A 26511-nucleotide genomic window follows, 5' to 3' on the forward strand; every position below is an offset into this window, starting at 1 on the left:
TCAATTTTGTCAAGACCACCAGGACCACCCGTCCGCCATTTTGAATTTTGTCATAAATTGCTATATCTTTTGATCTACTGTACATATCTTCACAAAAATCAATAGGCATCATCAACACCATGTCCCGGAGATGCCCCGGAAGTTGGAAGACAGCGCCACCTAGTGTTCAAGAGATATAACGATTCTTGCAAAACCCCTTATAACTACTGTAAATGTTGATCAATTTTTGTTATTTTTATGTCATTTTATTCCGTGGGTTATGCCGAATCTGATGATCTCTCATTTGCCATTTTCCAATATGGCGTCTGTCCGACATATTTAATGGAATGAAATACAGTTTTTTCGCTACTCCTCCCTGAAATCTTGTTCAATTTTGTTCAAATTTTTATCAGATGAACTTCGGACCGGGCCTGACAGAAATGACTGAACAGATTTTTGATATTCACTCCCGTTCCCGGCGTGTACAGCTCTGAAGTTGACCGTGCCTGTGCTGGTTGATTTATGCTAATTAGCTTAGCATGCTAATTAGCTAAAATGCTAACACGTTTCTATTGACTCTAATGGGTCTCCTGAGCTATCTGGTTAACTTTGAGCAATGTTAGCATTTTTTAGCGTAGCATGCTAATCTGGCTAAAATGCTACTTCGGGCTTTTGAGAGTTAATTCTCACACCTTAACCTCTCTTCTGTGCCATGCAAACAGTGTGTCAACTAATGTGGCGCACTTAGCTAAGGCACTGTTTCCGAATCCGAGAGGTCGTGGGATCGAATCCGGGTTGGGTAATGTCGATCCGATGGAAGTTCTGTTTTGGCCGTTTTGCTTCGTCCCGCTCGTTGCTCTGGCTACAGCCCTTCAGGGCTTGGCCCCGGTATCGCTGCTTGCAGCTATATTAGCGATTGTTTTTGGTAGAATTTTCGAGCAAAAACAATCGATCACTATGCAAGCCCTATGAAGGGAACATGGGAAAATGATGAAATTTGGCACACTTCTAGAGATGGTCACCAATAGTGATCTGACCAACTTTGGGGTCTCTAAGACCAACTCTACAGCGCCACCACCAGTTCAAAAATTCAGTTTTTAAACTTGAATAACTCCTGAACCCTTTGGTCTATACAGATACGACTTAGTACACATGATTACTCTCTTCATGGAGATTACACTCTATACCTTACATTAAGTCTCCACCCATTACAGTAATTGCTATTTAGCTAATTAAGTGTTTCTGTTTAAACGCTACTCCTCCTTCAAAAGTGGTTTGATTTTTCTGAAATTTGCCACAGACGATCTTCGGACCGAGCCGCACAGAAATGACTGAACAGATTTTTGATATTCGTCTTTGTTCAAAAGTTATTAAATTGTGAACATAACGAGGTCGACCCAAAATCGGTTGAGATGCTGTATCTCGGCCAAACATTGATCAATCGAAACTAAACTTGATACACTTCATCTACACCATGATCTGAGGGTTCATGCCGAATTCGGGCACAGCGCCACCTATGGGTCATGATATAGCATAAATGCACATTTTTCCTTATAACTTTTGAACACCTTCTTCTATCAAGATAAAACTTAGTACACCTGATTCCTCTCTTCACGCTGATCACATTGAATAGTTTACATTAAAATTCCTGCCATTACAGTGAAGGCCATTAAGAAAAGTACAGTATTCCGTTTTTTCGCTACTCCTCCTTCAAATGTGGCCCAATTCTTCTCAAAATTTCCTCAGACAATCTTTGGACCGAGCCGCACGGAAATGACTGGACAGAATTTTTCGACCTACTGGTCAAAAAAAGAGTTATGATGCTCTGAAGTCAACAGTGTTCAATCGAAATTGTTCCAGAAGCTGTATCTCGGCCGTACTTTGATCAATCACCACAAAACTTTCTACACTTCATCAACACTATGAACTGAGAATATATCCCAAAGTTGGAAACAGCGCCACCTATGGGTCATGAGATACCAAAAATTCACATTTCTGCTCATAGCTTTTGAACAATTAGTTGGAAAATCATGATCTTGGTGTCTTTCTATTCCTCGGGTCATGCCGAATCTATGGATGTAAATTTTGCCAGGATTGACTAAACTACCTTAAAATGCTAGGCAATTTTCTTTAGTGACCTCATCCTCACACCTTAACCTTTCTTCTGCAGCTCACTGGATGTGTAAAGACTCAGTGGTGCAGTATGTTAAGCCGCTGGTTCTGAGCTTCTGAGGTCATGGGTTCGAATCCAGGACAGTTAATGTTGTTTCTGAGTTCATGGGTTTGGATCAAGGGCAGTTAATGTTGCTTCTGTTCAAGCCTTTGCATTTCCTGAGTGTGTTTGCCTTCAATCAAAAATATGTTTTTGGTCTTTCTCATCTAAAGTTCTGTTCAATTTCAAACTTCTCTACTTCTGAACTGATCGGTTGTCCTGACGTACGCTCCGTTTCGGCCGTTTTGCTTCGTCCCGCTCGTTGCTCTGGCTACAGCCCTTCAGGGCTTGGCCCCGGTATCGCTGCTTGCAGCTATATTAGCGATTGTTTTTGGTAGAATTTTCGAGCAAAAACAATCGATCACTATGCTAGCCCTATGAAGGGAACATGGGAAAATGATGAAATTTGGCACACTTCTAGAGAGGGTCACCAATAGTGATCTGACCAACTTTGGGGTCTCTAAGACCAACTCTACAGCGCCACCACCAGTTCAAAAATTCAGTTTTGAAACTTTAATAACTCCTGAACCCTTTGGTCTAGACAGATAAAACTTAGTACACATGATTACTCTCTTCATGGAGATTACATTCTATACCTTACATTAAGTTTCCACCCATTACAATAATTGCTATTAAGCTAATTAAGTGTTTCCGTTTAAACGCTACTCCTCCTTCAAAAGTGGTTTGATTTTTCTGAAATTTACCACAGACGATCTTCGGACCGAGCCGCACAGAAATGACTGAACAGATTTTTGATATTCGTCTTTGTTCAAAAGTTATTAAATTGTGAACATAACGAGGTCGACCCAAAATCGGTTAAGAGGCTGTATCTCGGCCAAACATTGATCAATCGAAACTAAACTTGATACACTTCACCAACACCATGATCTGAGGGTTCATGCCGAATTCGGGCACAGCGCCACCTATGGGTCATGAGATAGCATAAATGCACATTTTTCCTTATAACTTTTGAACACCTTCTTCTATCAAGATAAAACTTAGTACACCTGATTCCTCTCTTCACGCTGATCACATTGAATAGTTTACAATAAAATTCCTGCCATTACAGTGAAGGCCATTAAGAAAAGTACAATATTCCGTTTTTTCGCTACTCCTCCTTCAAATGTGGCCCAATTCTTCTCAAAATTTCCTCAGACGATCTTTGGACCGAGCAGCACAGAAATGACTGAACAGAATTTTTCGACTTACTGGTCAAAAAAAGAGTTATGATGCCCTGAAGTTAATAGTGTTCAATCGAAATTGTATGAGAGGCTATATCTCAGCCGTACTTTGATCAATTGCCACAAAACTCGCTACAGTTCATCAACACTATGAACTGAGAATATATCCCAAAGTTGGGAACAGTGCCACCTATGGGTCGTGAGATACCAAAGACTCACATTTCTGCTTATAACTTTTGAACAATTAGTTGGAAAATCATGATCTTGTCGTCAGTCTATTCCTCGAAACATGCCGAATCCATGGATGTAAATTTTGCCAGGATTAACTAAACTAACTGCCTGACATTAAGAATTGTGTCCTAAGTTTCTATATCTTTTCAACCCATGGAAAGATTTCTACTATAATCGGTAGGGATTATTAAAACCATGTTCTGGACATATCTCAGAAGTCTGAATTACAATTTACTCAACTTTCCATATCATGCTGCTTAAATTGCTAAGCAACTTTCTTCAGTGACCTCATTCTCACACCTTAACCTCTCTTCTGTGCCATGCAAACAGTGTGTCAACTAATGTGGCGCACTTAGCTAAGGCACTCGTCCCAAACCCGAGAGGTCGTGGGATCGAATCCGGGGTGGGTAACGTCGGTCCAACGGAAGTTCCGTTTTGGCCGTTTTGCTTCGTCCCGCTCGTTGCTCTGGCTACAGCCCTTCAGGGCTTGGCCCCGGTATCGCTGCTTGCAGCTATATTTATTATTATTATTCTTCTTCTTTTCGTCCCATTGGGTCTATGGCAGCCCTATGAAGGGAACATGGGAAAATGATGAAATTTGGCACACTTGTAGAACTGGTCATTATTAGTGATCTGACCAACTTTGGGGTCTCTAGGCCAAACTCTATAGCGCCACCACCAGTCCAAAAATTCAACATTCAAACGTTAATAACTCTTGAACCACTTATTCTATGAAAATAAAACTTAGTACATCTATTTTGTCTCTTCATGGAGATTCCATTCCATATCTTACATTAAGACTCCGCCCATTACAGTGGCGGCCATTTTGAAAAGTACAGTATTCAGTCTAAACACTACTCCTCCTTCAAAATTGGTCCAATTCTTCTGAAATTTGGCTCAGATGTTCTTTGGACTGAGCCGCACAGAAATGACTGAACAGAATTTTGATTTTCGTCTTTGTTCAAAAGTTATTCAATTGTGAACTTAATGAGGCTGACCTAAAATCGGTTGAGATGCTGTATCTCGGCCAAACTTTGATCAATCGATACCAAACTTGGTACACTTCATCTACACCATGATCTGGGGGTCCACGCCAAATTTGGGAACAGCGCCACCTATGGGTGTTGAGATACCAAAAATGCACTTTTTTGCTTATAACTTCTGAACAATTCATCAGAAAATTATTTTCTTGATGTCTATGGATTCTTTAGATCATTCCGGATCTGTGGATGTCAATTTTGTCGAGACCACCAGGACCACCCGTCCGCCATTTTGAATTGTGTCATAAATTGCTATATCTTTTGATCTATTGTACATATCTTCACAAAAATCGATAGGCATCATCAACAACATGTGCCTGAGGTACCCCGGAAGTTAGAAGACAGCGCCACCTAGTGTTCAAGAGATATAACGATTCTTGCAAAACCCCTTATAACTACTGTAAATTTTGATCGATTTTTGTTATTTTTATGTCATTTTATTCCTTTGGTTATGCCGAATCTGATGATGTCTCAACTGTCATTTTCCAACATGGCGTCTGTCCGCCATATTGAATGGAATGAAGTACAGTTTTTTCGCTACTCCTCCCTGAAATCTTGTTCAATTTTGTTCAAAATTTTATCAGATGAACTTCAGACCGGGCCTGACAGAAATGACTGAACAGATTTTTGATATTCACTCCCGTTCCCGACATGTACAGCTCCGAAGTTGACCGTGCCTGTGCTTGTTGATTTATGCTAGTTAGCTTAGCATGCTAATTAGCTAAAATGCTAACATGTTTCTATTGACTCTAATGGGTCTCCTGAGCTATCTGGTTAACTTTGAGCAACGTTAGCATTTTTTAGCGTAGCATGCTAATCTGGCTAAAATGCTACTTCGGGCTCTTGAGAGTTCATTCTCACACCTTAACCTCTCTTCTGTGCCATATGAACTGTGTGTCAACTAATGTGGCGCACTTAGCTAAGGCACTGGTCCCGAGCCCGAGAGGTCGTGGGATCGAATCCGGGGTGGGTAACGTCGGTCCGATGGAAGTTCCGTTTTGGCCGTTTTGCTTCGTCCCGCTCGTTGCTCTGGCTACAGCCCTTCAGGGCTTGGCCCCGGTATCGCTGCTTGCAGCTATATTTATTATTATTATTATTATTCTTCTTCTTCTCCAATGGGAGTCTATGGCAGCCCTATGAAGGGAACATGGGAAAATGATGAAATTTGGCACACTTGTAGAACTGGTCATTATTAGTGATCTGACCAACTTTTGGGTCTCTAGGCCAAACTCTATAGCGCCACCACCAGTCCAAAAAATCAACATTCAAACGTTAATAACTCTTGAACCACTTATTCTATGAAAATAAAACTTAGTACATCTATTTTGTCTCTTCATGGAGATTCCATTCCACACCTTACATTAAAACTCCGCCCATTACAGTAGCGGCCATTTTGAAAAGTACAGTATTCAGTCTAAACACTACTCCTCCTTCAAAATTGGTCCAATTCTTCTGAAATTTGGCTCAGATGTTCTTTGGACTGAGCCGCACAGAAATGACTGAACAGAATTTTGATTTTCGTCTTTGTTCAAAAGTTATTCAATTGTGAACTTAATGAGGCTGACCTAAAATCGGTTGAGATGCTGTATCTTGGCCAAACTTTGATCAATCGATACCAAACTTGGTACACTTCATCTACACCATGATCTGGGGGTCCATGCCAAATTTGGGAACAGCGCCACAAATGGGTGTTGAGATACCAAAAATGCACTTTTTTGCTTATAACTTCTGAACAATTCGTCAGAAAATTATTATCTTGATGTCTATGGATTCTTTAGATCATTCCGGATCTGTGGATGTCAATTTTGTCAAGACCACCAGGACCACCCGTCCGCCATTTTGAATTTTGTCATAAATTGCTATATCTTTTGATCTACTGTACATATCTTCACAAAAATCAATAGGCATCATCAACACCATGTCCCGGAGATGCCCCGGAAGTTGGAAGACAGCGCCACCTAGTGTTCAAGAGATATAACGATTCTTGCAAAACCCCTTATAACTACTGTAAATGTTGATCAATTTTTGTTATTTTTATGTCATTTTATTCCGTGGGTTATGCCGAATCTGATGATCTCTCATTTGCCATTTTCCAATATGGCGTCTGTCCGACATATTTAATGGAATGAAATACAGTTTTTTCGCTACTCCTCCCTGAAATCTTGTTCAATTTTGTTCAAATTTTTATCAGATGAACTTCGGACCGGGCCTGACAGAAATGACTGAACAGATTTTTGATATTCACTCCCGTTCCCGGCGTGTACAGCTCTGAAGTTGACCGTGCCTGTGCTGGTTGATTTATGCTAATTAGCTTAGCATGCTAATTAGCTAAAATGCTAACACGTTTCTATTGACTCTAATGGGTCTCCTGAGCTATCTGGTTAACTTTGAGCAATGTTAGCATTTTTTAGCGTAGCATGCTAATCTGGCTAAAATGCTACTTCGGGCTTTTGAGAGTTAATTCTCACACCTTAACCTCTCTTCTGTGCCATGCAAACAGTGTGTCAACTAATGTGGCGCACTTAGCTAAGGCACTGTTTCCGAATCCGAGAGGTCGTGGGATCGAATCCGGGTTGGGTAATGTCGATCCGATGGAAGTTCTGTTTTGGCCGTTTTGCTTCGTCCCGCTCGTTGCTCTGGCTACAGCCCTTCAGGGCTTGGCCCCGGTATCGCTGCTTGCAGCTATATTAGCGATTGTTTTTGGTAGAATTTTCGAGCAAAAACAATCGATCACTATGCAAGCCCTATGAAGGGAACATGGGAAAATGATGAAATTTGGCACACTTCTAGAGATGGTCACCAATAGTGATCTGACCAACTTTGGGGTCTCTAAGACCAACTCTACAGCGCCACCACCAGTTCAAAAATTCAGTTTTTAAACTTGAATAACTCCTGAACCCTTTGGTCTATACAGATACGACTTAGTACACATGATTACTCTCTTCATGGAGATTACACTCTATACCTTACATTAAGTCTCCACCCATTACAGTAATTGCTATTTAGCTAATTAAGTGTTTCTGTTTAAACGCTACTCCTCCTTCAAAAGTGGTTTGATTTTTCTGAAATTTGCCACAGACGATCTTCGGACCGAGCCGCACAGAAATGACTGAACAGATTTTTGATATTCGTCTTTGTTCAAAAGTTATTAAATTGTGAACATAACGAGGTCGACCCAAAATCGGTTGAGATGCTGTATCTCGGCCAAACATTGATCAATCGAAACTAAACTTGATACACTTCATCTACACCATGATCTGAGGGTTCATGCCGAATTCGGGCACAGCGCCACCTATGGGTCATGATATAGCATAAATGCACATTTTTCCTTATAACTTTTGAACACCTTCTTCTATCAAGATAAAACTTAGTACACCTGATTCCTCTCTTCACGCTGATCACATTGAATAGTTTACATTAAAATTCCTGCCATTACAGTGAAGGCCATTAAGAAAAGTACAGTATTCCGTTTTTTCGCTACTCCTCCTTCAAATGTGGCCCAATTCTTCTCAAAATTTCCTCAGACAATCTTTGGACCGAGCCGCACGGAAATGACTGGACAGAATTTTTCGACCTACTGGTCAAAAAAAGAGTTATGATGCTCTGAAGTCAACAGTGTTCAATCGAAATTGTTCCAGAAGCTGTATCTCGGCCGTACTTTGATCAATCACCACAAAACTTTCTACACTTCATCAACACTATGAACTGAGAATATATCCCAAAGTTGGAAACAGCGCCACCTATGGGTCATGAGATACCAAAAATTCACATTTCTGCTCATAGCTTTTGAACAATTAGTTGGAAAATCATGATCTTGGTGTCTTTCTATTCCTCGGGTCATGCCGAATCTATGGATGTAAATTTTGCCAGGATTGACTAAACTACCTTAAAATGCTAGGCAATTTTCTTTAGTGACCTCATCCTCACACCTTAACCTTTCTTCTGCAGCTCACTGGATGTGTAAAGACTCAGTGGTGCAGTATGTTAAGCCGCTGGTTCTGAGCTTCTGAGGTCATGGGTTCGAATCCAGGACAGTTAATGTTGTTTCTGAGTTCATGGGTTTGGATCAAGGGCAGTTAATGTTGCTTCTGTTCAAGCCTTTGCATTTCCTGAGTGTGTTTGCCTTCAATCAAAAATATGTTTTTGGTCTTTCTCATCTAAAGTTCTGTTCAATTTCAAACTTCTCTACTTCTGAACTGATCGGTTGTCCTGACGTACGCTCCGTTTCGGCCGTTTTGCTTCGTCCCGCTCGTTGCTCTGGCTACAGCCCTTCAGGGCTTGGCCCCGGTATCGCTGCTTGCAGCTATATTAGCGATTGTTTTTGGTAGAATTTTCGAGCAAAAACAATCGATCACTATGCTAGCCCTATGAAGGGAACATGGGAAAATGATGAAATTTGGCACACTTCTAGAGAGGGTCACCAATAGTGATCTGACCAACTTTGGGGTCTCTAAGACCAACTCTACAGCGCCACCACCAGTTCAAAAATTCAGTTTTGAAACTTTAATAACTCCTGAACCCTTTGGTCTAGACAGATAAAACTTAGTACACATGATTACTCTCTTCATGGAGATTACATTCTATACCTTACATTAAGTTTCCACCCATTACAATAATTGCTATTAAGCTAATTAAGTGTTTCCGTTTAAACGCTACTCCTCCTTCAAAAGTGGTTTGATTTTTCTGAAATTTACCACAGACGATCTTCGGACCGAGCCGCACAGAAATGACTGAACAGATTTTTGATATTCGTCTTTGTTCAAAAGTTATTAAATTGTGAACATAACGAGGTCGACCCAAAATCGGTTAAGAGGCTGTATCTCGGCCAAACATTGATCAATCGAAACTAAACTTGATACACTTCACCAACACCATGATCTGAGGGTTCATGCCGAATTCGGGCACAGCGCCACCTATGGGTCATGAGATAGCATAAATGCACATTTTTCCTTATAACTTTTGAACACCTTCTTCTATCAAGATAAAACTTAGTACACCTGATTCCTCTCTTCACGCTGATCACATTGAATAGTTTACAATAAAATTCCTGCCATTACAGTGAAGGCCATTAAGAAAAGTACAATATTCCGTTTTTTCGCTACTCCTCCTTCAAATGTGGCCCAATTCTTCTCAAAATTTCCTCAGACGATCTTTGGACCGAGCAGCACAGAAATGACTGAACAGAATTTTTCGACTTACTGGTCAAAAAAAGAGTTATGATGCCCTGAAGTTAATAGTGTTCAATCGAAATTGTATGAGAGGCTATATCTCAGCCGTACTTTGATCAATTGCCACAAAACTCGCTACAGTTCATCAACACTATGAACTGAGAATATATCCCAAAGTTGGGAACAGTGCCACCTATGGGTCGTGAGATACCAAAGACTCACATTTCTGCTTATAACTTTTGAACAATTAGTTGGAAAATCATGATCTTGTCGTCAGTCTATTCCTCGAAACATGCCGAATCCATGGATGTAAATTTTGCCAGGATTAACTAAACTAACTGCCTGACATTAAGAATTGTGTCCTAAGTTTCTATATCTTTTCAACCCATGGAAAGATTTCTACTATAATCGGTAGGGATTATTAAAACCATGTTCTGGACATATCTCAGAAGTCTGAATTACAATTTACTCAACTTTCCATATCATGCTGCTTAAATTGCTAAGCAACTTTCTTCAGTGACCTCATTCTCACACCTTAACCTCTCTTCTGTGCCATGCAAACAGTGTGTCAACTAATGTGGCGCACTTAGCTAAGGCACTCGTCCCAAACCCGAGAGGTCGTGGGATCGAATCCGGGGTGGGTAACGTCGGTCCAACGGAAGTTCCGTTTTGGCCGTTTTGCTTCGTCCCGCTCGTTGCTCTGGCTACAGCCCTTCAGGGCTTGGCCCCGGTATCGCTGCTTGCAGCTATATTTAGGGGCCAAGCCCAGAGGGCTGTAGCCCCTATTGTATCTGTACGTTTTCTTTATTATTAGGGGCCAAGCCCAGAGGGCTGTAGCCCCTATTGTATCTGTATGTTTTTAGGGGCCAAGCCCAGAGGGCTGTAGCCCCTATTGTATCTGTATGTTTTATTATTATTATTATTATTATTCTTCTTCTTGGCCAATGGGGGTCTATGGCAGCCCTATGAAGGAAACATGGGAAAATGATGAAATTTGGCACACTTGTAGAGATGACCATTATTAGTGATCTGACCAACTTTGGGGTCTCTAGGACCAACTCTACAGCGCCACCACCAGTTCAAAAATTCAACATTCAAACGTTAATAACTCTTGAACCACTTATTCTATTAAAATAAAATTTAGTACATCTATTTTGTCTCTTCATGGAGATTCCATTCCACACCTTACATTAAGACTCCGCCCATTACAGTAACGGCCATTTTGAAAAGTACAGTATTCAGTCTAAACACTACTCCTCCTTCAAAATTGGTCCAATTCTTCTGAAATTTGGCTCAGATGTTCTTTGGACTGAGCCGCACAGAAATGACTGAACAGAATTTTGATTTTCGTCTTTGTTCAAAAGTTATTTAATTGTGAACTTAATGAGGCTGACCTAAAATCGGTTGAGATGCTGTATCTCGGCCAAACTTTGATCAATCGATACCAAACTTGGTACACTTCATCTACACCATGATCTGGGGGTCCACGCCAAATTTGGGAACAGCGCCACCTATGGGTGTCGAGTTACCAAAAATGCACTTTTTTGCTTAAAACTTCTGAACAATTCATCAGAAAATTATAATCTTGATGTCTATGGATTCTTTAGATCATTCCGAATCTGTGGATGTCCATTTTGTCAAGACCACCTGGACCACCCGTCCGCCATTTTGAAATTTGTCAAAAATTGCTATATCTTTTGATCTACTGTACATATCTTCACAAAAATCGATAGGCATCATCAACACCATGTGCCGGAGGTACCCCGGAAGTTAGAAGACAGCGCCACCTAGTGTTCAAGAGATATAACGATTCTTGCAAAACCCCTTATAACTACTGTAAATGTTGATCAATTTTTGTTATTTTTATGTCATTTTATTCCTTTGGTTATGCCGAATCTGATGATGTCTCAATTTTCATTTTCCAATATGGCGTCTGTCCGCCATATTGAATGGAATGAAATACAGTTTTTTCGCTACTCCTCCCTGAAATCTTGTTCAATTTTGTCCAAAATTTTATCAGATGAAGTTCAGACCGGGCCTGACAGAAATGACTGAACAGATTTTTGATATTCACTCCCGTTCCCGACGTGTACAGCTCTGAAGTTGACCGTGCCTGTGCTGGTTGATTTATGCTAATTAGCTTAGCATGCTAATTAGCTAAAATGCTAACACGTTTCTATTGACTCTAATGGGTCTCCTGAGCTATCTGGTTAACTTTGAGCAACGTTAGCATTTTTTAGCGTAGCATGCTAATCTGGCTAAAATGCTGCTTCGGGATTTTGAGAGTTCATTCTCACACCTTAACCTCTCTTCTGTGCCATGCAAACTGTGTGTCAACTAATGTGGCGCACTTAGCTAAGGCACCGGTTCCGAACCCGAGAGGTCGTGGGATCGAATCCGGGGTGGGTAACGTCGGTCCGATGGAAGTTCCGTTTTGGCCGTTTTGCTTCGTCCCGCTCGTTGCTCTGGCTACAGCCCTTCAGGGCTTGGCCCCGGTATCGCTGCTTGCAGCTATATTTAGGGGCCAAGCCCAGAGGGCTGTAGCCCCTATTGTATCTGTACGTTTTCTTTATTATTATTATTATTATTATTCTTCTTCTTCTCCAATGGGAGTCTATGGCAGCCCTATGAAGGGAACATGGGAAAATGATGAAATTTGGCACACTTGTAGAGATGACCATTATTAGTGATCTGACCAACTTTGGGGTCTCTAGGACCAACTCTACAGCGCCACCACCAGTTCAAAAATTCAACATTCAAACGTTAATAACTCTTGAACCACTTATTCTATGAAAATAAAACTTACTACATCTGTTTTGTCTCTTCATGGAGATTCCATTCCATATCTTACATTAAGACTCCGCCCATTACAGTAGCGGCCATTTTGAAAAGTACAGTATTCAGTCTAAACACTACTCCTCCTTCAAAATTGGTCCAATTCTTCTGAAATTTGTCTAAGATGTTCTTTGGACTGAGCCGCACAGAAATGACTGAACAGAATTTTTTGAACACTAGTGAAAAAAAAAGTTATGATGCTGTGAACTTACTGAGGTTGACCTCAAATCGGTTGAGATGCTGTATCTCGGCCAAACTTTGATCAATCGATACCAAACTTGGTACACTTCATCTACACCATGATTTGGGGGTCCACGCCAAATTTGGGAACAGCGCCACCTATGGGTGTTGAGATACCAAAAATGCACTTTTTTGCTTATAACTTCTGAACAATTCATCAGAAAATTATTTTCTTGATGTCTATGGATTCTTTAGATCATTCCGGATCTGTGGATGTCAATTTTGTCGAGACCACCAGGACCACCCGTCCGCCATTTTGAATTTTGTCATAAATTGCTATATCTTTTGATCTATTGTACATATCTTCACAAAAATCGATAGGCATCATCAACACCATATCCCGGAGGTACCCCGGAAGTTGGAAGACAGCGCCACCTAGTGTTCAAGAGATATAACGATTCTTGCAAAACCCCTTATAACTACTGTAAATGTTGATCGATTTTTGTTATTTTTATGTCATTTTATTCCTTTGGTTATGCCGAATCTGATGATGTCTCAACTGTCATTTTCCAACATGGCGTCTGTCCGCCATATTGAATGGAATGAAATACAGTTTTTTCGCTACTCCTCCCTGAAATCTTGTTCAATTTTGTTCAAAATGTTATCAGATGAACTTCAGACCGGGCCTGACAGAAATGACTGAACAGATTTTTGATATTCACTCCCGTTCCCGACATGTACAGCTCTGAACTTGACCGTGCCTGTGCTTGTTGATTTATGCTAGTTAGCTTAGCATGCTAATTAGCTAAAATGCTAACACGTTTCTATTGACTCTAATGGGTCTCCTGAGCTATCTGGTTAACTTTGAGCAACGTTAGCATTTTTTAGCGTAGCATGCTAATCTGGCTAAAATGCTGATTTGGGCTTTTGAGAGTTAATTCTCACACCTTAACCTCTCTTCTGTGCCATGCAAACTGTGTGTCAACTAATGTGGCGCACTTCGCTAAGGCACCGGTCCCAAACCCGAGAGGTCGTGGGATCGAATCCGGGGTGGGTAACGTCGATCCGATGTAAGTTCCGTTTTGGCCGTTTTGCTTCGTCCCGCTCGTTGCTCTGGCTACAGCCCTTCAGGGCTTGGCCCCGGTATCGCTGCTTGCAGCTATATTAGCGATTGTTTTTGGTAGAATTTTCGAGCAAAAACAATCGATCACTATGCTAGCCCTATGAAGGGAACATGGGAAAATGATGAAATTTGGCACACTTCTAGAGAGGGTCACCAATAGTGATCTGACCAACTTTGGGGTCTCTAAGACCAACTCTACAGCGCCACCACCAGTTCAAAAATTCAGTTTTGAAACTTTAATAACTCCTGAACCCTTTGGTCTAGACAGATAAAACTTAGTACACATGATTACTCTCTTCATGGAGATTACATTCTATACCTTACATTAAGTTTCCACCCATTACAATAATTGCTATTAAGCTAATTAAGTGTTTCCGTTTAAACGCTACTCCTCCTTCAAAAGTGGTTTGATTTTTCTGAAATTTACCACAGACGATCTTCGGACCGAGCCGCACAGAAATGACTGAACAGATTTTTGATATTCGTCTTTGTTCAAAAGTTATTAAATTGTGAACATAACGAGGTCGACCCAAAATCGGTTAAGAGGCTGTATCTCGGCCAAACATTGATCAATCGAAACTAAACTTGATACACTTCACCAACACCATGATCTGAGGGTTCATGCCGAATTCGGGCACAGCGCCACCTATGGGTCATGAGATAGCATAAATGCACATTTTTCCTTATAACTTTTGAACACCTTCTTCTATCAAGATAAAACTTAGTACACCTGATTCCTCTCTTCACGCTGATCACATTGAATAGTTTACAATAAAATTCCTGCCATTACAGTGAAGGCCATTAAGAAAAGTACAATATTCCGTTTTTTCGCTACTCCTCCTTCAAATGTGGCCCAATTCTTCTCAAAATTTCCTCAGACGATCTTTGGACCGAGCAGCACAGAAATGACTGAACAGAATTTTTCGACTTACTGGTCAAAAAAAGAGTTATGATGCCCTGAAGTTAATAGTGTTCAATCGAAATTGTATGAGAGGCTATATCTCAGCCGTACTTTGATCAATTGCCACAAAACTCGCTACAGTTCATCAACACTATGAACTGAGAATATATCCCAAAGTTGGGAACAGTGCCACCTATGGGTCGTGAGATACCAAAGACTCACATTTCTGCTTATAACTTTTGAACAATTAGTTGGAAAATCATGATCTTGTCGTCAGTCTATTCCTCGAAACATGCCGAATCCATGGATGTAAATTTTGCCAGGATTAACTAAACTAACTGCCTGACATTAAGAATTGTGTCCTAAGTTTCTATATCTTTTCAACCCATGGAAAGATTTCTACTATAATCGGTAGGGATTATTAAAACCATGTTCTGGACATATCTCAGAAGTCTGAATTACAATTTACTCAACTTTCCATATCATGCTGCTTAAATTGCTAAGCAACTTTCTTCAGTGACCTCATTCTCACACCTTAACCTCTCTTCTGTGCCATGCAAACAGTGTGTCAACTAATGTGGCGCACTTAGCTAAGGCACTCGTCCCAAACCCGAGAGGTCGTGGGATCGAATCCGGGGTGGGTAACGTCGGTCCAACGGAAGTTCCGTTTTGGCCGTTTTGCTTCGTCCCGCTCGTTGCTCTGGCTACAGCCCTTCAGGGCTTGGCCCCGGTATCGCTGCTTGCAGCTATATTTATTATTATTATTATTATTCTTCTTCTTCTTCTTCTTCTCGTCCAATGGGAGTCTATGGTAGCCCTATGAAGGGAAAAAGGGAAAATGATGAAATTTGGCACACTTGTAGAGATGACCATTATTAGTGATCTGACCAACTTTGGGGTCTCTAGGGCAAACTCTATAGCGCCACCACCAGCTCAAAAATTCAACATTCAAACATTAATAACTCTTGAACCACTAATTCTATTAAAATAAAACTTAGTACATCTGTTTTGTCTCTTCATGGAGATTCCATTCCATATCTTACATTAAGACTCCTCCCATTACAGTAGCGGCCATTTTGAAAAGTACAGTATTCAGTCTAAGCACTACTCCTCCTTCAAAATTAGTCCAATTCTTCTGAAATTTGGCTCAGATGTTCTTTGGACTGAGCCGCACAGAAATGACTCAACAGAATTTTTTGAACACTAGTGAAAAAAAAAGTTATGATGCTGTGAACTTACTGAGGTTGACCTCAAATGGGTTGAGATGCTGTATCTCGGCCAAACATTGATCAATCGATACCAAACTTGGTTCACTTCATCTACACCATAACTTGGGGGTCCATGCCAAATTTGGGAACAGCGCCACCTATGGGTGTTGAGATTCCAAAAATGCACTTTTTTGCTTATAACTTCTGAACAATTCATCAGAAAATTATGATCTTGATGTCTATGGTTTCTGTAGATCATTTTGAATCTGTGGATGTCAATTTTGTCAAGACCACCTGGACCACCCGTCCGCCATTTTGAAATTTGTCAAAAATTGCTATAACTTTTGAACTACTGTACAAATCTTCACAAAAATCGATAGGCATCATCAACACCATGTGCCGGAAGTACCCCGGAAGTTGGAAGACAGCGCCACCTAGTGTTCAAGAGATATAACGATTCTTGCAAAACCCCTTATAACTACTGTAAATGTTGATAAATTTTTGTTATTTTTATGTCATTTTATTCCTTTGGTTATGCCGATTCTGATGATGTCTCAATTGTCATTTTCCAACATGGCGTCTGTCCGCCATATTGAATGGAATGAAATACAGTTTTTTCGCTACTCCTCCCTGAAATCTTGTTCAATTTTGTTCAAAATTTTAACAGATGAACTTCAGACCGGGCCTGAAAGAAATGACTCAACAAATTTTTGATATTCACTCCCGTTCCAGAGATGTACAGCTCCAAAGTTGACCGTGCCTGTGCTTGTTGATTTATGCTAATTAGCTTAGCATGCTAATTAGCTAAAATGCTAAAACCTTTCTATTCACTCTAATGGGTTTCTTGAGCAATCTGGTTAACTTTGACAATGTTAGCATTTTTTAGCGTAGCATGCTAATCTGGCTAAAATGCTGCTTCGGGCTTGTGAGAGAGATCATTCTCACACCTTAACCTCTCTTCTGTGCCGTGTAAATTGTGTGTCAACTAATGTGGCACACTTAGCTAAGGCGTTGGTTCTGAACCTGTGAGGTTGTGGGTTCGAAACCTGTATGGGAAAAGTTTAAAATTGGGTATAAAGTTGTCATTTTAAATCCTTTATTACATGGGTAAGAGCTGTACTAAAGTTTCTTAAAATGGGATCAAAAATAAGTGTGTTTTTGTAACTTCATTCTGTGTTCGTTCTCATCAGACCTTCTGATTTCACCTTATCTGTAATTCTGAATCTATCTGTTCTGGTAAAGTGCTGAAAAAGTTGCTTGAAAAACCCTTAAAAGCCAAAGAGCAATAAGGGCTTGGCCCCAGAAAGGCTGCTTGCAGCTTTAATTGTTATCATTATTATTATCATCATTATTATTAGGGGCCAAGCACCGAAGGTGCGTAGGACCCTCTTGTTTTTGTTGGCGTTCTTATTAGGGGCCAAGCACCGAAGGTGCGTAGGCACCTATTGTTTTCGTTGGCGTTATTATTATTCTTCTTCTTCTTCTTCTTCCGCCGCAAGTCTATGGCAGCCCATAGAACCGTTTGCGGGAAAGTTGTATAATTTGGCACACTGATAGAGGACAGTCCCAACATTAACTATAGCAAATTTGAAGCCTCTAACTCCTACTCTCTAGCGCCACCACTTGTCCAAACTTTCAATGTTTGTATGCTAATAACTTTTGAACCGTAAGCCAGAAAATGGAAATTCTTTTTTCCTCTGAATCCTTGGCTCAGGCCAAGTCGAATGAACCCTAAAATTCAAAAATCGCAAGGTTTAGTTTTTTCGCTATTTTCAATTATTCGAAAAACCTACTTTTTCGAACTCGTCCTAGACGGTTAGTCCGATTGCCACGAAAATTGGCTCAGATCATCTTCAGACCATGCTGGCAAAAAGTTATGGAATTCAAGTTGATTCGTCCAACTGTTGTCGAATGACACGTAAACAAATTTGACGAAAAGCACGCAAACATGCACGTGAGGCTATATCCCGGCAACGGTTTGTCATATTGAGACCAAACTTGGCGTGTGTTATAACAAGCATGAACTGAGACTACCTGCTGTGTTTCGACACAGCGCCACCTAGTGGTCAGGAGATATGAAAAATGCATATTTTGGCTTATAACTACTGAATGGTTTGGCCAAAAATCACACAACTGGTCTCTTTAGATTCAGTGAGTCATGTCGAGTCGAATGATATCCAATTTTCCTGTGTCGGCCATTTTAGGCGTCGGCCATTTTGAATTATGTTTCAAAATGCTGTATTTTTTGAACGCAGCATCGTATCGTTTCGCAAATAATTACAAAAATATTCGGCTCCATGCCCTGAAGGTACTCAAAAAGTTTGGTGGCAGCGCCACCTTGTGGCCAATAGTTATAATGAAATATCACATAAACGCTAATAACTTTTGATTAAATTAGTCTATTAAAATTAAAATGGTCTCGCTATATTCTGTGGGTCATGCCGAGAGTATTGATACCAATAATGTGAAAATTGGCCTTACTTCCTGTCCGCCATTTTGCTTAATGTTGAAAACCTACTTTTTCGAACTCCTCCTAGACCGTTAGCCCAATTTTCACCAAATTTGACGTGAATCATCTTCAGACCATGCTGGCAAAAAGTTATGGATTTTGTGTCGATATACGTAACGGTTCTCATTTAGCGCATCAACGAATTTGCTGGAAGGGTGCCAAAATGCATTTGAGGCTGTATCTCTGCAACACTTTGACATATTTGCACCAAACTTTGTATGTGTCATCGCCACCTCACACTGACCATGCCACATAAATTTGGTAACAGCGCCACCTATTGGTCAAGAGTAATAAACCATTCATTAACCATGAGTAATTACACTTTTTAAAATGCTAATAACTTTTTAGTCCATTAGCCTATTGCAACGAAACTGGGCTCAAAATATTCCCTGGCTTATGCCGATAACATAGATACCAAATATGCCAGTGTTTACTGAAGTTCCGGTCCACCATTTTGATTTATGTGGAAAACCTACTTTTTCGAACTCCTCATGAACCGTATGTCCAATTTTCACCAAATTCGAATCAAATGATCTTCAGACTATGTTGACACAAAGTTATGGATTTTGTGTCGATAGACAAAACCGTTTTCGCATACCAAAGCGACGAAGTTGAAACACAATGACAAAATGACACTTGAGGCTGCATCTCTGGAATGCTGTGGCATATTAACACCAAACTTTGTGTGTGTCATTGAAAAGTCAAACAGAGTACACCAAATTGATTTCATAACAGTGCCACCTATTGGTCAAACTTTATAAGCCAAGTAATCATGCTACTAGAGGTGGTATTATGATTTTTTTTTTTGCCATTTCAATTACAATAATTCCAAAATTACTGTTATTGCTCATTAATGTATTTGGTGTGATGCTTCATGCCATGCTTAGCTCCTACATTTGCCGTTGGAGTGCTTGGCCCCGTAATTGCTGCTTGCAGCTATATTTATTATTATTATTATTCTTCCGACTGGGCGTCTATGGCAGCCCATAGAACCGAATGCGGGAAAGTTGTAATGGTTTGACATTCTGATAGAGGACAGTGCCAACATTAAGTACACCAATTTTGGTGTGTCTAAGTCAATCCCTCTAGCGCCACCAACTGTCCAAAATTTCACTTTAATTTTGTTAATAACTTTTTAACCCTAAGGCCAATCAACGAAATTCTTTTTTCCTCTAATTTCTGAGCTCATGCCGATTCGATTGCACCCTACGAAGTCATTTCCGTCATAGAAATATGACCGCCATTTTGAATTTCTTTAAAAACCTACTTTTTCGAACTCGTCCTAGACGGTTTGTCCGATTCACACGAAAATTGAACCATATCATCCTCAGGCAGTGCTGACCAAAAGTTATGCAAATCAAATTGATTCGTCAAACCGTTTTCGATAAACGCTCTAACAAATTTTATGTAGTGCTTACAAAAACAGTCGTAAGGCTGTATCTCGGCAACGACTTATCCTATTCAGACCAAACTCGGTACATGTCATAACAAGCATGACCTGAGGCAACATGCTGTGATTGGGTGCAGCGCCACCTACTGATCCGGAGATATGAAAAACTGCTATTTTTGCTTATAACTTCTGAACAGTTTGTCCAAAAATCATAACATTGGTCTTGTTAGATTCAGGGCAACATGCCGAGTCGACTGATATCCAATTTGACCATTTCGGCCATTTTGACTGTCGGCCATTTTGAATTTTGTGCTAAAATGCTGTATTTTAAGAACGCATCAGCAGATTGTTACGAAACTTGGTATGGTTCATCAGCACAATGTCCTGAAGGAGTGTGAGAAGTTTCAAAACAGCGCCACCTAGTGGTGATCTTCTTTTTTTAAATGCTTATAACTTTGGGTGTGGTTGACTTATTTTCACGAGACTCATCAAATTGGACTCCTGAAACCTTACCGAGTCCTATGATACCAAACATGCTAGGTTTTGCCTTTCGGTTTGTGTAGCGTTGTGATTTAGCGCTTAAAAAACATTTGGCTATATCTTCGAAACCGCTTGTCTGATCGAGACGAAACCACCGTCAGAAGTTCGGAAACATAGGTCGATAGCTATACGCCAATGCCCAAATGCCAAAATATTGATAGTAAGGGGTAGTAATATTCAATCAAAGTCAAGAGTCAGTCATTTTTTGCGTGCTTTTTCATATAAATGTCTATAACTCTGAAGTGAATTGAGATATTTTCACCAAAATTGACACACATATGTATGGGCTCACTCTGAGCACACATAAAAAAAATGGTGGGACTGAGCCTCTTGGTGGCGCTATAATAGAACAAAACATGAAATTCTCATTGACTTCAATACAGTTTTGTGAAATAAAATGCTATACTAAACAAATGCATTGGTGTAATATTACGAAACTCAGAATGTGCCAACAACACCATCCCCTGAAGGTATTCAAAATATTTTGAAACAGCGCCACCTAGTGGTCAAAAGTTATAACTCAATTTACGTAAAGGCTAATAACTTTTGAATAAATCTGGCTATTGACATGACGCTGGTCTTTGTAGATTCCTTGGGTCAAGTCGAGAACATAGATACAAAGTTTTCCTTATTTGGCTGAACTTCCTGTCCGCCATTTTGATTAATGTTGAAAACCTACTTTTTCGAACTCCTCCTAGACCGTTTGTCAGATTTTCACCAAATTTGACGTGGCTCATCTTCAGAAAATGCTGGCAAAAAGTTATGGATTTCGTGTCGACATACGAAACGGTTCTCATTTAGCGCATCAACAAATCTGCTTGAATGGTGCCAAAATGCATTTGAGGCTGTATCTCTGCAAAGCTTTGACATATTTGCACCAAACTTTGTATGTGTCATCGACACCTCACACTGACCGTTCCAAACTAATTTGGTAACAGCACCACCTATTGGTTACACGTGATAAGCGAATAAATCCTATTACTAGTTGTTGTGTTGATTGTTTTCAAGCCATTTTGCCTAAAATAATCTTAAAACTGTCTAAATTACTCATTCCTGCCGTTCGTCTGAAGCTTGCTTCTGTAGTGCTTGGCCCCGTTATTGCTGCTTGCAGCTATATTTATTGTTGTTGTTGTTGTCGTCGTTGTTATTATTATTATTATCAGCAACAACATTTATATATAATATAGAAGAAAAATTCATATTTCATAATAATGATCATAATAATTATAATTGGTAGTAGTAGTATCATTATTATTAGTAGTAGTAGTATTTAATGCAATATACAAACTAATAATAATAATTATGTGATAAAATAATAATGTTATTGTTATTATTGGTGTTATTATTATTATTATTATTAATAATAAATAATTATGTTAGTAATTGTTAATTAACACATTCAATTAATATGCACACTAATAATAAATATTATATAATACATATTTATATGATTAATGTTTAATGTTGCATATGATCCACAACAACAACATTTAATATAATACTATTATTATTACTTTTTGTAGCGATAACAGTGTAGATATACAAAAAAAAAAAGTTTTAAAAAAAGTAAAACGAACGACAAAAAAAGTGTTGATATACAAAAAATATATAACATTATTAACAAACTTGCAATATATTATATTCATGCTGTATTATAAATGCTGCTGTTTTCTCTACTTTTATTGTTGGCTTAAATGTAGCTAGCTCAATGGTCGTTACAATTATTCTCATGAGTATCTTGTAGCAATTACCTTTTTAAACTATACCTATTTTTTTGATTGAATCACTCACAATAATTAATTAATGTCAATGTTTATGTCATTCTGAGTCCGGTAAATAACCCCGGCAGATATCTGACCTCCTCCTCTGAGCTGACCAGCCGTGAGGTCACTCCTGTGGTGTAGATGCCTCCGCTCCCATCCTCATGGATCTTAATGTTGGACTTCCGGCCTCGAGCCTCAGGGTCACGTGTGCTGTCAAACAGGTCCAGGATCTCCTCGTTATAGAGCTGCATGACAAATACACACACTCAGTGGCCTTCAGGGGGCAAAGGTCAAAGAGCCTTGCATGTTCGACCTCGGTAATCCCAGAGACAACACAAGCTGATGGACAAGCCAATGATAAATAATGGAAACATAACTCATGAGCAAAACTACAACTGAAGAGAGAAAGAAAAAAGAAAAACAGCGCAGGGCTTTTCCCAGCTTCCCTCGCTTGAGGAAGTGACACAGAGGGACTTGATAAAATCAATTTAGGGTTCAAAACAATAAATCAAACTGCTAACATAGAAAAACAATGCACAAAGTGCACAAAGGAGTTCTGGAAAGGACAAGACTAATGAAATAAGGGCACTTTAATGCTCTATTAAAGCTGCCTCAAGGGACGGCGACTGTTCACAGCCGCAGAACTTGAGACAGATCTGTCGAGTTATTCCCCACGGCGAGCCGTGAATCTGCTGAACAAACAGCAGCCTGTGCCAGACAGCAAGCAGCACGGATCGTTAAAACGCCCCGTTACAGGTTTAAACTCATTACCAAGGCCAGGACTTTACACGAGGAAGGAGCTAATGGGTTTACAGATACACTGCTGTCTGTGCAGCCTGCCAGCCCAATACACACTGCACAAAAGAGTTCATGAAGCTGTAAATAAAACTATGTTTGGAGTAGGCTACTTTTAGGAGAAAATACTATTTCAGTCTTTCCTCTCAGAAACAAGTATAGAAGCTTATGTAATATACCGTGACTTTTTATCTCACTTTTGTTAACTCAACTAGTAATTGCAACTAGTAATTTATTAATAATTAAAGTTTTTGTGAGTTTATTACTCACAATTTGGGCTTTCATTCATTACACACAAACTGATATATTTCAAAAGGCCCTGTCACGCACTAGCACGGCCGCTTTAAGCTCGAAAGTGGATATGCTGCTACTGTGTGCAGGTGCCAAGTCCTGCTGGAAAATGAAATCTGCATCTCCATAAAGTTTGTCAGCAGCATTAAGCATGAAGTGCTCTAATTCTTCCTGGTATACGGCTGCGTTGACCTTGGACTTTAGAAAACACAGTGGACCAACACCAGCAGATGACATGGCACCGCAAACCATCACTGACTGTGGAAACTTTACACTGGACCTCAAGCAACATGGATTGTGTGCCTCTCCTCTATTCGTCCAGACTCTGGGACCCTGATTTCCAGAGGAAATGCAAAATTTACTTTCTTCAGAGCACATAACTTTGGACCACTCAGCAGCAGTCCAGTCCTTTTTGAAGCGAGACGCTTCTGATGCTGTCTGTTGTTCAAGAGTGATTTGACGCAAGGAATGCGAAGCTGAAACCCATGTATGACGAGTGGGGCGGGGCCGAGAGGCGTGGGAACGAGGAGTGAGGGCAGGTGTAGTGATTGGAGATGAGCTACACCTGCGATCCACCACCGGTCTCGAGTCCCACGTAGGAGATGGAAGGATATAAAACTGGAGCGACGACAGTGAAGGACGAGAGAGGACCAGGCCTGGGCTTTAGTTTATGTTTTGCTTTTTATTTGCGCACATCAGTCGTCCGTGAGGGGCTGATGCGCCGTTTTGTGTTTATTTTGAAGTATAAAAATTATATTTGATTGTTTGCCGGTTCCCGCCTCCTTCTTCCGGATGAAAATGAAGTTTTTATTATTACAGTGGTGCCGAAACCCGGGAGAAGGTGGGACGCGCTGCTCAAGATCCCTCGCCGCTGTGGTGAATCCGCGGTGCCATCGAGCAGGTGAGGAGTGTGCCGCCCGCCATGGACGCTCGACACCGGTGGTGGGTCGCAGGTGTAGCTCGTCTCCAATCACTACACCTGCCCTCACTCCTCGTTCCCACGTCCCTCGGCCCCGCCCCAATCGTCACACCATGTCTTGTATACGTCTGTGTGTAGTGATTCTTGAAGCACTGACTCCAGCTGCAGTCCACTCTTTGTAAATCTCCACCACATTTTTGTATGGGTTTTGTTTCACAATCCTCTCCAGGGTGCTGTTATCCCTATTGCTTGTACACTTTTTTTCTACCACATCTTTTCCTTCCCTTCACCTCTCTATTAATGTGCTTTGACACAGAGCTCTGTGAACAGCAAGCCTCTTTTGCAATGACCTTTTGTGTCATGCCCTCCTTGTGCAAGGTGTCAATGGTCATCTTTTGGACAACTGTGAAGTCAGCAGTCTTCCCCATGATTGTGTAGCCTACAGAACTAGACTGAGAGACCATTTAAAGCCCTTTGCAGGTGTTTTGAGTTAATTAGCTGATTTGAGTGTGGCACCAGGTGTCTTCAATATTGAACCTTTTCACAATATTCAAAATTTATGAGATACTGAATTTGGGATTGTCCTTAGTTGTCAGTTATAAACATCAAAATTAAAAGAAATAAATATTTGAAATATATCAGTCTGTGTGTAATGAATTAATATAACATACAAGTTTCACTTTTTGAATGGAATTATAGAAATAAATCAACTTTTTAATGATATTGTAATTATTACGATTCATACGATTCAACTGTAATTATGGCAACTCATAAAAATAAAAGTTTGGATTAACTTGATAAAATTGTGAAAAAGAAAAAATTAAGTAGATTATACATCTCAATGTACTACTAATAATACTATATTATTATTAAAGCTTTTTTTTTTGCCTATTAAAATCAATATTTTGATTTCACTTGATTATCAAAAAAATTAAATACACAGGATTTATAAAAAAAATAAATAATGAGGCGTGATTGTTGTAAAAAGAATTTAAAACATTACTAAAACGTATTTTATAAATTCAATTGATTAGACATGTTTTCATTATTACAATTTAATTGAACCATCACAGAATCCAGAATAGTTGATAAAAACTGATTTCATAGGGTCCTATAAATGGCAGCAAAACTACCACAAAAAAAAGGGTTCTATATTTGATGAAGCCTCACCTCCAGGAACTGGGCGCTGACTTTAAATTCTGGCAGGGGCATGCCGGCGCTCTGTGCCTCTAGTCTGTGTTTCTGGATGCCCTGAAAGAGATGTCGCACGGCCCGTGGGATGATGCCCTGCTCTTCCTCAGACACGGTTACATCAAAGCCAGTGCCCATGGTGTAGGTCTTCCCTGAACCGGTCTGCAAAAAACATCAAAAACATGCACAAAACCCGTTGCAATGCACAAATTGAAGAATAAAAATTAATACAACGCTGACATTCAATATACAACCATACACTGAAATTTCACACAGTGAAATGCTTTATGTTTCCAGAGGTCTGCTTATAATCTTAGTATGGTTGTGTCATAATTTAGATACTTAAATATCTTAGATATTTATACTCTGAATTTAGCCTCTGATTTGAATGCTTTGTTGAAATGAGATATACATGTTGAACTCTGTTAAAAACTGATAATGTTTTTACAATAACAGCTGCTAAAATGAACTAATCGTGAAAAGTAATCTGTCATTTCCAGTTCACAATCAGTGTAAATGTCATTTTATCAGTTGTCCAAGTGTAGTAGATCTTACTTGTCCGTAAGCGAAGACGGTTGCGTTGTATCCCTCGAAGCAGCCTTCAATCAGCTTGTGAACACAGGCGCTGTAGATCTGATGTTGCTGAGCGTCCAAGTCAAACACGAAGTCATACGTAAAGGCCTTGTCTTTACCCAAGAGCACCTGGGGCTCCCCGGGAGTAACGGAGGTGCAGATGTGACATCCCTCAATCTTTTCCTTTGCCATCTGCGGCCGGATCCTGATGAAAAGAACAAGAAGTCAAAATTGACAACGCATTAACAAAGGCAAAGAATCATGGACAGATGCTGCATTCAAGTCATGTTTGACAATCTGCTCTGCCACAGAATCTACTAAATCCCAAGAAATTAATGGTTAAATAATGGAAGTGATTTTTGCGTACTGTTACACCCCTACTTGATTATTATAAAGCTTGACTGACTGATGTTAAAAGTGTATTACCAAAAAATGGGCCATTTTACAAATATTATATATGAATGTGTATATATATATATATA

The 26511-nt window shown here is 40.0% G+C and overlaps 1 protein-coding gene and 1 long non-coding RNA gene across 13 annotated transcripts in view; both read right to left on the reverse strand.

Moving 5' to 3' along the window:
- The window catches only part of LOC127967713 (uncharacterized), a 33955-nt gene extending 20190 nt beyond the window's left edge, over positions 1–13765 (reverse strand). Inside the window, exons 1-4 of one of the 4 annotated variants that reach the window (XR_008155802.1) lie at positions 12986–13765; positions 11206–11322; positions 3068–6208; positions 20–1446 (exon numbers count right to left, since the gene is read on the reverse strand). This is a non-coding gene — a long non-coding RNA (uncharacterized LOC127967713). Of the gene's footprint in view, positions 1–19; positions 6209–11205; positions 11323–12985 lie in introns of all 4 variants that reach the window. The other 3 variants (XR_008155801.1, XR_008155799.1, XR_008155800.1) reach the window with 3 other exon arrangements.
- Positions 1–26511, reverse strand: part of kif21b (kinesin family member 21B) — a 123630-nt gene that overhangs the window by 70527 nt on the left and 26592 nt on the right. For all 9 annotated transcript variants that reach the window (XM_052568351.1, XM_052568342.1, XM_052568346.1 and 6 more), the window contains exons 2-4: positions 26012–26234; positions 25436–25618; positions 22356–22505 (exon numbers count right to left, since the gene is read on the reverse strand). In XM_052568351.1, coding sequence (XP_052424311.1) covers positions 22356–22505; positions 25436–25618; positions 26012–26234 — 556 coding nt within the window. The remainder of the gene's footprint in view (positions 1–22355; positions 22506–25435; positions 25619–26011; positions 26235–26511) is intronic.

This window comes from Carassius gibelio, chromosome B11 (genome assembly GCF_023724105.1).
Source record: "Carassius gibelio isolate Cgi1373 ecotype wild population from Czech Republic chromosome B11, carGib1.2-hapl.c, whole genome shotgun sequence".
NCBI lineage: Eukaryota > Metazoa > Chordata > Actinopteri > Cypriniformes > Cyprinidae > Carassius > Carassius gibelio.